At 42.1% G+C, this 12,158-nt stretch overlaps 1 protein-coding gene across 1 annotated transcript in view; it reads left to right on the top strand.

Annotated features, from left to right (window-relative positions):
- Positions 1 to 12,158, top strand: part of LOC116259052 (glycerophosphodiester phosphodiesterase GDPDL3-like) — a 41,251-nt gene that overhangs the window by 14,896 nt on the left and 14,197 nt on the right. Inside the window, exon 7 of the mRNA XM_031636652.2 lies at positions 2,418 to 2,557. Within this exon, the coding sequence (XP_031492512.1) occupies positions 2,418 to 2,557 (140 nt within the window). The remainder of the gene's footprint in view (positions 1 to 2,417; positions 2,558 to 12,158) is intronic.

Here is a 12,158-nt window from a genome sequence, read left to right as displayed (position 1 = left end):
ATGATGCTGTTTTTTGTCTTTTCCAAATCCTTTGAGTAAATGCTTATTCTTGACAACTAAAGATATGTTTGTACTCAAAATAGTGCAAAAATTTAATGTCGTTAAGTAAATAACAGCATATCAATACGTGGAGACTGGAGATCTTGTCAAGGGTTTGACCGTAGCCTAGTTAAGCCTCCATTGCATGTGAGCCGAGCTGAACCTGCTTGAGCTTGGCTTGAGTCTCATGAACTACAACTCGAACTTGGCTTGAATTCGAGCTATCTCAACTTGAGCTTAAGAATGTCAAACTCGTCTCAGCTAAGCTCGTGCCGAGATTTGGTTTAAACTGAGCTGAGCCATTTATTAAAAAATAAACTTCTCATTAGTAGGTGACACATGGGGACTTAAACTCTGCACCCACCTTTTGCTAGCCACATGGAAGACCATTGAACCAACTTCGTTTTGTTGTCAATAAGGTGAATCACCTTCTATACATGCTACTTCCACGAGCCTAAACAAGTTCAACCGAGTTGAGCCTGCCTAGCTCGACATCAACTCAGTTATTCCGTTGAGTTCATTTCTCAACTCAAACTTGACTCATTTATTAAACTAATTGAACTCGAGTTGAGTTTAGTAGAGCGAATTTGAGTTGAGCCCGAGCTGGCTTGACTTGGGTGAACATTAGCCACCAGTCCATCCATGCACCCTTACATGCTTTGTTGTCAAAATCGTTCGATGCCGCCTAGGCAGTGAGATGGGCCTAGAGCCTAGGTGGGACTAAACATATTAAGTGATTCCCCCACCACCCCAAAAGTAAAATTGGTGGGACTAAACACATTAAGTGATCCCTCGACCACCCCAAAAGTGAAATAAAATGGAATAATAATTGTTAAAATTGATAAACAAACTAATTGCTGAATGACAAACCTACGACTATCAGTATTGTCACAGAAAACACGTATTAATTGAAAAAAACATGTTAAATACGCGAAAAATAAGTCAGCCATACAAAACGACAATTAGACGTGTATTTTTTTAAAAAAATGCCAGAAAATAAAAAACGTGAAAAGAACACGTATTATACCCATTTTTTTCATATTTTTTATTATTTTATTTGTTTATAATTTTCAGGATTTATTAAATGTTTTAAATTTTTTAAAAATTTGCTGAGATTTTTCTGAGATATTCTCGAGGTATACAACTTTGCCGTATTATACCCAAGAAATTCCTTGCCGTATAATATCCTAACACGATATATGTGACAAAACTATCAACTCATAAGAATAGAACAATTAAAGTGCAAACCTATTGAAATCTGAAATACCTTAAGCATTTTGTAACATGATAATAAACACATCTACAAGTTTGAGAAGTTCAAATTAATGAAGTTGAACAATTAATGTTTATAAGTAGATAATATAAAGAAAAGTTTACAATTAATATAGATGCTTTTCAATGCTATAAAGCATGCAACTTCTTGCAATTTCTTAAATGTCAACTGTTAAATCACTATAAAGTTAAAACCCTAAAACAAAACCTAAAATTACTAATGTACTTAATAAAAGGGAAGAATATAACTCCTCACTATAATCACAGTTTTTATTGATGACATTTCTTGTCAAAAAACTATTCTTCTGTTATGATTCTAATAAACTTGCACATTGATAATGCAATAGCACATGCAACAACAAAAAGGTGAAAAAGGATTGCTCAAAAGCATAAGAACCAAAAATCTGTTGAGAATAGGAAGGGAAAAGGGAATAAAAGCTTAGGTTGCTAAAGGAAAAAGACGTAGGCCATTGTGTGCCCTGCTGAGCCTAAACATCCTTGGTGATGGCCTAAGCATTTTCAATCGGCAGATTGCCTAGAACAAGTACCCTAAGCAACCAAGGCTTGTGGCACTAGGCAAGTCTTTGATGACGTGAGTTACATGGTATATCAGTTATATCATGTCCTTGTAGAAACACGCAGTAGAAAGGGGAGAAGAAAAGCCAACACAGGATATATGTGGAAAACCTTGGAACGATGTGAAAAACCACGGGGAAACTCTAACCTAGGGGCAAAACCGCAACCCTAAGAGAGAGAAAACTCTATTTACTTAATCAACAATTACAATAAGTGATAGAATAAAAAGAGGGAGGAAGAGAGACCCGCCTAGGGAACCAAGCCCGTACTCGGTTCCCGCGCACATGGGTACCGGGTCCATATCCGGACCCGGTTCCCTATACATTGTATTCTAACAGTCCTAATCACCACTGTCAAAGTTGTGATTTTCTTTTCATTTTGTCCATGATAGCTCACATTTTTTGAGTACTATATAGATTTATTGTGGATTCTGCATCAACTCTGAGGCTAATTTTTTGGTGATATTTTTCATCATTACCTCATAGATGAATGGTTAAGTTGATCTTCTTTTTCCTTTGGGTACAATGCAGCGGTTATACGAAGCCCATATTCAAAGCAAAACCTTTTCCGAAATCCTGCTTTTGCTAATGCTGGAAGGTTTTGGACATTGCCTAGCTTTCTGAACTTTACGAAAGATCAACTTATTGGTGGAATCTTGATCAACATTGAGGTATGTCAACACATTGTTCTCATTACTACTTTTCATATAAAGCATTCAGCTAAATGAGAAGCAATCATCTAAAATTTGTGTGTGTGTAACATGATCTCTTTATTACATTTAGGGTTTGAGTTCAAGGTGATCTTTTGTCAATTTTTAAGCCATCTCCATGTTCATGAACTGTACGCAAGTGCTGTTTTGCTTTCTTATCATTTCATATTTTCAATTCAGGTCATTGATGTTACTTTATGAAATGATAGCATGATCTATGTACTACATCAACGGTTGTGTTCAAGGTGATCTTTTGTCAATTTTTAAGCTATCTCCATGTTCATGAACTTATGCAATTGACATTTTGCCTTCTTAGTTTTCATATTTTGAGTTCAGGTAGTTGGTGTTACTTCTGAATGATATTTGTAGAAATACGAACAAGAAGAGGAAGAGAGACAACGATCACGATATAACGTGGAAAACCCTCAACACGAGGGAGAAAAAACTACGAATGAGGAGGAGTTAGTGCCCACTAGCAGCCAGACTCTCTCTCTCCTTAGATTATCATTAACTCATAAGGATTAGGGTTACATGACTTGAGTAGTGCCCAAAACGGGCTACAAGGCGGGTCGGGTATGGATCCGGACCCGAAACATACGATCTATCAACACTCCCCTTCAAGTTGGGCATACATATCAAACATGCCCAACTTGGATACATTCCTCTCAAATGAAGCTGAAGGAAGAGCTTTCGTCAGAACATCAGCAGTTTGGTCTTCAGACTTCATGAAAGGTAAGATCAACTTTTTTGCATCAATTCTTTCCCGAATGAAGTGACGATCAATTTCAACATGTTTTGTTCTGTTGTGAAGAACATGATTGTTGGCTAAGTTGATAGCAGACTTGTTATCACAGTACATCTTCATAGGCCCTTCAATCTCTATTACAATGTCAGTCAGCAATATCTTCAACCATATTTTGATACTCCCATAGCAACTGCCCTATATTCTGCCTCTACACTAGATCTAGAGCAAACATTCTATCTCTTGCTCCTCCATACAACAAGGTTTCCTCCCAAGTAGACACAGTACCCTGTAGTAGATCGTCTGGTATCACCACAACCTGCCCAATCTGCATCAGAATAGCCCTCGATTTCCATAGTCTCTTGTTTCACATACAGGAGTCCCTTGCCAGGATTTTTCTTCAGGTAGCATAACACTCCGTCCACAGCCTTCAGATGTGCATCGGTTGGTGCATGCATGAATTGGCTCAAAACATTCACCGCAAAGGTGATATCAGGTCTCGTGAGGGTAAGATAAATCAACTTCCCAACCAGACGTTATCTTCCCTTGTCTTCATCACATAGAGGCTCTCCATCTCTAAGACTCAACTTGTGCCCAGTGTCAAATGGAGTAGGAGTAGGTCTACATCCCAATTTACCAGTTTCTTCCAGCAGATCTAATGTGTACTTCCTTTGGTTTAGTACAAGACCAGTACTAGACCTAGCAACCTCCATACCAAGAAAATACCTTAGCTTGCCAAGTTCTTTGAGATCGAATTTTGTAGCCAGTAACCCTTTTAGCTTGATAATCTCCTCCTCATCATCTCCTGTGACAATCATGTCATCTACGTAGACCAGCAGGAGAGTAACCCTGCTCTCCTTCTTCTTCACAAACAGAGTGTGATCTCCATTTCCTTGTTTGTATCCATGACGTATCACCACTCTTCTCAATCGTTCGAACCACGCTCTAGGCGATTGCTTAAGGCCATATAAGGCCTTTTTCAGCTTGCAACATTTTCTTGGTTCTTCATATCCTGGAGGCATATGCATATATACTTCTTCTTCGAGGTCACCATTGAGGAATGCATTCTTAACATCCAGTTGATACATCTTCCACTCCTTCATCACAATTAGGGATATAACCACCCTCACTGTCTTCATTTTTGCAACAGGAGCAAAGGTTTGTAATTAATCAATTCCATATTTCTGGCTAAATCCCTTGGCCACAAGTCGAGCTTTATATCTTTCAACACTCCCATCTGGTTTGTACTTGATGGTATACACCCATTTGGATCCAACTAAGTGAGCGGCTTCAGGAATCTTCACCACTTCCCATGTCATATTTCTTCTCAGGGCATCTATTTCTTCTTTCATTGCATCAGCCCACTTGGAGTCACTTTGAGTTTCAGCAACAGTCCTGGGGATCACAGCCAAAGAAAGAGTAGAAACAAAACATTTGTAATCTTTTCAAACAAAATTACCAATGGGGTGTTGAGTACATGACCTGACACCTTTTCTCAGGGCAATGGGAAGATCTTCATTCTTCTTTTCAACCTCATCATGACTCTCCACGGTCTCCACGGTAGGACTTGGTTCATCCAGGGAAGAAGTGGCATTGGGATTGGAAGTAGATCTAGCATCACAAGTCATCATCTTTGTCCGAGTACTTCGTCTAGAGTAGAATTGTCCAAACAACCGAGGGCCTTCCTTCTCAATGCTAGTGTCACACCTTTCCTCCTTCTCAGGCACATCAACAGTAGTAAGCGATTCTGCTTTCTTGTAGTCCAAAAAATCTATAAACTGAAGTTCTTGTCTCTGAGAATACTCTTCCCTGCCCACACACTGCTCCCCCTGAAGAGGATTCTCACCAAAGTAAGAGGCATGTTTCAAGAAGGTAACATCCCTCGTAACATAAACTCGACCAGTAATAGGATCAATACATTTGTATCCTTTTTGTGTAGGAGAGTATCCAACAAAGACACCTTTGATAGACCTAGGATCAAGTTTCTTGACATTTGGACTGTGATCATGGATAAAACATACACAACCAAAAACACGAGGAGGAAGAGGGAATGGTGGACGACTGCCAGGAAGCAACGAGTGGGGAGTCCTACCATTCAAAACACGATTGGGCATGCGGTTAATAAGATAGGCACTAGTAAGAACTGCATCACCCCAATAGTGTTTAGGAAGATTTCTCTGAAACAAAAGAGCCCTGGTGATATTAAGAAGTTGACAATTTTTCCTTTCAGCTACCCATTTTGAGGGGGGGTGTAACTACAAGATGTCTCATGAACAATCCCCCGTTGTCTAAGAAATTCCTCAACAGGCTGACACATATATTCACGGGCATTATCAGACCAGAAAGTTTTAACATTCGCACCATATTGGGTATGTACAAGAAGAATGAATGTCTCGATGATACGAGGAACCTCACTGCGGTCTTTTAACAAGTACACAAATGTAGCACGAGAGAAATAATTAATGAAAGTGATAAAATACTGGAAACCTTGACGGGTATGAATTCCCGAAGGTCCCCATACATCAGAGTGAATCAGGGAAAAACTTCATTAACACAACTAGTAGAAAGAGGGTACGAAGCGCTCACATGTTTGGCAAACTGACAAACATCACAAGAAATGGAAGACAAATCAAAGGAGGAACACAAGTCTGGAAACAAATGTTTCAAAATCCCAAAAGGTAAATGCCCAAAACGTTCATGCCAGTACATAAAGGACTGAAGACAATCTTCTCCTCTTATCTGTCTTGCGGATCGCTGTCAACAGAGCAGTAGCCACACGTATGGGAAGACGATATAATCAATCAAAAGCTAAACCAATCCCAATCCTCTTCCTTGTCACCAAGTCCTGCAAAACACAGCGATCGGCAGAGAAAATAAGTTCACAATTCAATTCTTTAGTAAGTCTACTGACTGACAAGAGATTTAAAGGAAACTGGGGAACATGTAAGGCGCCCTGCACTTGAAATTTGTCCAACAAGGACTCTGACAGAGTGCCTTCCCCTGCCACACAGGTAGAGGAACCATCTGCCAGAGAAACACGTTCCTTTCCCGATGACAACTTATACTCATAAAACAATTTCGGATTACCTGTTATGTGATGAGTAGCACCACTATCGACAATCCATTCCCCCACAGAAGAGTTATCTTTATTGTCAATAACTGCATTAGCTGTAGTTTCCTCTGAGGTCTCAACCTTGTTGACATCGATCCTGCCCAAATAAGCCCTTAGTTCACGAAGCTGATCAGCCGAAATAGAAAGTTTTTCCCCACTGGATTTGGGCGCCTCAGGCCCACGTGTCTTCCCACTAGAAGACCTCCCTCTATTGCCTTTCTTGTCTGGATAGAGATCCCAACAGTAATCGACGGTGTGACCCGTCTTCTTGCAGTGTGTGCATCGGCGAGGGGGTCTAGCCAAGCCTCCAAGTCCACGGCTCACAAGGGCTGATCTCTCATGAGAGAGATCAAGATCCCTCTTGCTTTCATTGGTTACCAGCCTTCTCTGTTCTTCTGCTTCAACAACCGAGTATATATCTTCAATACTGGACACCTCTCCAGAATTCAGAATCTGGCTTCGAACACCTTCAAACTCATCATTTAAGCCAGCTAAAAAGAGGAACACTCTGTTTTCCCATTTCTGAGCAATGTAAAGTGCCTGATCTTGGGGACAGTGCCACGGAATATCAGAGTGATAGTCAAGTTCTTGCCACTTGGCTTTCAAAGCCCCATACTATTCTGCAATAGAAGAGTTCCCTTGGCGAAGGTTATAAACAGTCTTCATTACTTGATAAGTGCGAATGACCGTCTTCTTTTGGCCATACATTTGCTCAAGGACCACCCACATGTCCCGTGCAGTGTTCTTCCGAAGGATAAGAGGCTGAATCTCAGCGGAGACAGAGTTGACAATCCACATTTTTACTTGATTGTCCTCAAGGAACCAAGTGTGCCACGCATCACTTGTTCTTGCTGGTTCAGGGTTGCTCCTGTCGATATAGGCCATCCGACCACGGCCAACAACCCCATAGTCATAGCCGACGACCACGAGAAATAGTTCTCCTTTGTGAGGCGAAGAGTGATAACCTGCACAGGAACGTTCTCGGGTCTCACAGTTCCAATTTCAGTTTGACTGACCATCGACGAGGAAGGAGAGGCTGCCATAATGACAGGCCCACACAACGACGAGAGCAACAAGGGCAAGGAGTGACTGCAGCGTGGAACCCTGAAGACGGCGGTGTCGGCAGAAGGGCGGAGCGTGAGGTGCTTGACGGCAGCGGGAACAGAAACCGGCGGCGAAAGGCCCTTGGCGGCGCAAGAGCAGAGGGCGGCGCTTGGAGGCGCTCGCCGAGTGCAGGAGGACGAGCGGCGAAAGGGCGGACGGCGGCGGTCAGACGGACGATGGGAGGGCGGACGGCGGCAGACGACCGGGCGACGGGAGGGCGGACGGTGGCAGACGGCGGTGGCAGTCTTCTTGGCATCAGACGGCGGCGGCAGTGGCTCCGTCGGACGATAAACAGGGCGGGGCGCCTCCTCCAACACGTGAATGCCGAAACTTCACGGCTCTGATACCATGTAGAAATACGAACAAGAAGAGGAAGAGAGACAACGATCACGATGTAACGTGGAAAACCTTCAACACGAGGGAGAAAAAACCACGAATGAGTAGGAGTTGGTGCCCACTAGCAGCCAGACTCTCTTTCTCCTTAGATTATCATTAACTCATAAGGATTAGGGTTACATGACTTGAGTAGTGCCCAAAACGGGCTACAAGGCGGGTCGGGTATGGATCTGGACCCGAAACATACGATCTATCAACAATATTCTTAAAATATTTTTGCAATAAAACAGTGTGCAAACCAAGGACCAAATAATGAATACTGGCTCACATTAGTGGCAAGTTGGCGAACTTTGGGAATGTGATTCAAGATCAACATATAATTTGAATAACTCTCACTTGATTTATACTTCAGAAATGAAAATGTACTCTACCTGAAGATACAATTCAAATAAAAGCAGAACTTCTAAGTAAAGTTTGAGATCTTCTTCCAACACTTCAATAGCTCTGGTGGTACATTGGCAAAATATTAGGAGTTCAAGTCAATGAGCAATATGGTGCATGGATGGGGCATTTGTAGGTGGGTATACATGATGAGATAAGGATCAGGGTGGAGGCTGCCTGCCTGCAGACCCTGTTGGAAAGTTCTGAACTACCCTGCGTGGTTGAAGGAAAGAGCAAATGGTTGGGGTTCCACAGTAAAGAGGGACACACTGCCAAGGCCCCTCCATGGAAGTCACTTGGACCTCCTAAGGATGGAGTGCAGGTCCCTGTCATGCGTCAGAAGGGGTTAGATGGGAGGCAGGTTTTGATCAAAAAATTAAATCCAGAGCAGATTAAGGAAAAGAGGAGGGGGCATGTGTTTTCAGTGCAATGAAAAATCGATGCTTGGACATGTGCAAGAAGTTGCACATGTATTTGGTCGATGAGGTGGGGGAAGAAGAAGATAGCTAAGAGGAAGAAGATGATGTCAGAGTGAGCGAGGAGGATGGGAAGGAAATGGCACTAGAAATATCCTTACCTGCCCTGGCTGGGGATAATGTACTCCAGGTTATGACTTATGAGTGTTAAGGGTAAGGTGAAAGGGTGCAGAGTTAACACATTAGCGGGCATGGGGTCCACTCACAATGTCATTTGTGAGAAGATGACAAAGGCTTGCGGCTGTACAATGGTGGACCGACAGGAGTTCAGGGTTGTGGTGGGCAATGACAGCTCACTGGTTTGCAGATGCAAGTATCCGGAAGTAGTGGACATACAGGGTCAGCACTTTCTGGTTGGATTATGTGCATTATCCATGGGTGGGGCTGGTTTAGTTTTTGGGCATCCGGTGGTTAAAATAGCTAGGGAGTACAGAATGGGATTTTTTGAGGATGAAGATGAGATTTAAGAACAAGAAAGGGGGAAGTATACAGGCAACATGAAACTGTTTCCACAGGTGAGGAATGACAAACTGGTAAGCTTTAAGGTCTTTTCTGAAAGCCTGCATTTATTACTTATGACTGTTGATGCAGGGGACTGCTGAATAAAAACCAAATCAGCAGTAGTATGGTGAACAGCCTGCATCCTATTCTTGCTGAGTTTGCAGATGTGTTTGAGACTCCAAAAGGACTTCCTCTAATAAGCAAACTTGACCATCAGCTCGACAACGAACTAGAAGCAAAGCCTGTGAAATTGGAGCCTTATCGGTACAGCTATACTCAAGAGCAGGAAATTGGAAAGCTAATTATGGACATGTTACAAGGAGTCATACAACTGAGTGGAAGCCCTTATTCCTAACCTGTGTTATTGGTAAAAAAGAAACACGAGGCATGGTTGGACTAGTGATCTGTCAATGCTGTTATAGTTAACGATAGAAATTCCATTCCTGTCATTGAAGGGCTGACCGATGAACTGCATACGGCAGTAGTATTTTCTGAATTAGACTTGAAAATAGGGTACTGTCAGATCAGGATGGCCCCATAGGATACACGTAAAACAACATTTCAAACTCATGAAGGCCATTGTGAAGTTCAGGTTATGCCCTTTGAGTTGACGAATGCCCCAACCATGTTCCAAGTGTCGATAAATGATATTTTTCATCTATACATGTACAGGTTTGTTTGAGTCTTGTTCAATGATATTTTAATTTACAGTCAAGATGAGGCAAAGCATCGTGAACACTTGAGGAGACCATTGCGCTCCAACAAAGTGCATGCTAAGGCTTAAAAGCGCATAATTGGCAGCCACCACGTAACATACCTAGGGCACATAATAGCTACAGAAGGGGTTCAATGGAGATGAATAAGATAGCAGCCATCGATGAGTGGGAAATGCCCAAGAGACTTCGAGGGTTAAGAGCATCTGTTGGGGGTAGTAGGGTATTTCTACCAATTTGTTAAGCATTTTGGGTTGATTGCAGTGCCATTGACTCGTATGTTGAAGAAAAATCAGTTTAGGTGGACTGATGAATGTGTGAAGGTCTTTGCCCAACTTAAAGCAGCCAGTGCCCCAGTCCTTCATTAGTTGATCTTAACCAACCCTGCTTAGTGCAGATAGATGCTTCGGAAGCGGGCATGGGGGCTGTCCTAAGCCAAGGCAAAAATCCGACTGAATTTTTTAGTCATGCCAAGGGGGAAGGATTGAAGGAGAAATCTGGCTATAAATGTGAACTTATGGCCATGGTTATGGCAATTCAAAAGTGGCACCATTACTTAATAGGAAAGAAATTTTGAGCGCAAACTGATCATAACAGCTTAAGATATTGCATGTAACAGAAGGACCTCAGTCCTGTACAACAAAATTAAATATTTGAGAGGGAAGGAAAATATAGTGGCTGATGGTTTATTCCATAGATTTGAGGGGGAAGACAAGTGGAGGATGCATTTCAGTTTTATACTTTGATTATAGCCATAGCAAATATATTGGCCAGATTAAAGGAAGTGCATCATGTCTCTCCTGTTGTGCAAGACATTAGAAAGAGGCTGGAGCTCTTTTCAGTTCAGATCTATGGACTGTCAGAATTGTATATTTGTTCAGTCCACATTCAAACCAGCCGAATGAAGTAGTCAGCAAGGACACAACGTTAGGAATAATCAAGGCTTGCCTAGCTGCTGCCCAAAGTTTCCTGATCGGGCAGCACAATAAACGCCTAAGAGACAGGGAGTATCAAGCTGGTGCTTGAGTTTACTTAAACAACTTGCCGTGTCCGTACCCGTATCCGCACCCGTATCACACCCGCACCCGTGTGACTTCGATCACAGGTGTCATAAGCTGTCAGCAAGGTATGCTGGCCCTTCTCCAATATTGGCATGCATTGGAAATATCGCATACAAGTATGGCACTTCAGCTCCCTGATGATTACAGCATTCACCCGGTTTTCATGTTTCTTATTTGAAACCCCACTATAAACATTAAGCTTTATCCACTGCTGTATTATCTCTACTCAGCAGTACACAACATGGGTTGATTCCATTTCAGGTGCTTAGGAGGTGATCAGTGATGGGAGCCAAACATTCTCCTACACAATTGTTGGTTGAATGGCCACCCGAAGACCCTATTGACCCCACATAAGAAGACTCTTCTCAGCTGCTACAGTATTTCCCTCTTTCACACCTTGAGGAAAAGGTGTTTATCCAGGGGAGGGGCAATGGTAGCTGTAAGTAAGGTTGGGTCGGGTCGGGTCTAATATTTTCCAGATCCACCCCAATAACTGCACATGTAGATAAGGGTTGAAATGAAAACCCTAGTAACTAGTGTGATGATAACATCAACCGTGAGTATTTTTTTTCTCATAAATCTCTCTGTAAGGGTGTGTAATTGGGTGAAAACTTACAGGACAGTAATGATTCAAGAAGGAACAAGGTAGCTGAGAGGGCTGTAACTACCACGTTTGACCATAGTATTCTGACAGTTAAGTATCCCAGTTTCTGCATGAAACAAGAACTGGTTGTTAAAATATAAATCCTTCACCAGCACGTTGAAGAGGAGTCTCTTCGGATTCCACCTCCTTGTAGAATGTGTTAAGATATTTAATGTCCTTGTAACATGTGAAGAGTCTCCTAGGATTCTATGTTGTAGTTAATATCCTTGTTATATGTGAAGTCTCCTAAGATTCTATGTTGTAGTTAATATCCTTGTAATATGTGAAGTCTCTTAGGTTTCTATGATGTAATTAATGTCCTTGGAGCTTGTGAAATCTCCTAGGATTCTACGATTGGAGACTCTTAGAATTCTGGAAATGAGATTATAAATAGAGGCCGTGCAAACCATTTTGGCTACGGCTTCTTCTCCTC

This window comes from Nymphaea colorata, chromosome 8 (assembly GCF_008831285.2).
Source record: "Nymphaea colorata isolate Beijing-Zhang1983 chromosome 8, ASM883128v2, whole genome shotgun sequence".
Taxonomy (NCBI): domain Eukaryota; kingdom Viridiplantae; phylum Streptophyta; class Magnoliopsida; order Nymphaeales; family Nymphaeaceae; genus Nymphaea; species Nymphaea colorata.
The sequence above is the reverse complement of the archived record's forward strand: the minus strand, read 5'-3'. Positions and strand labels throughout refer to the sequence as shown.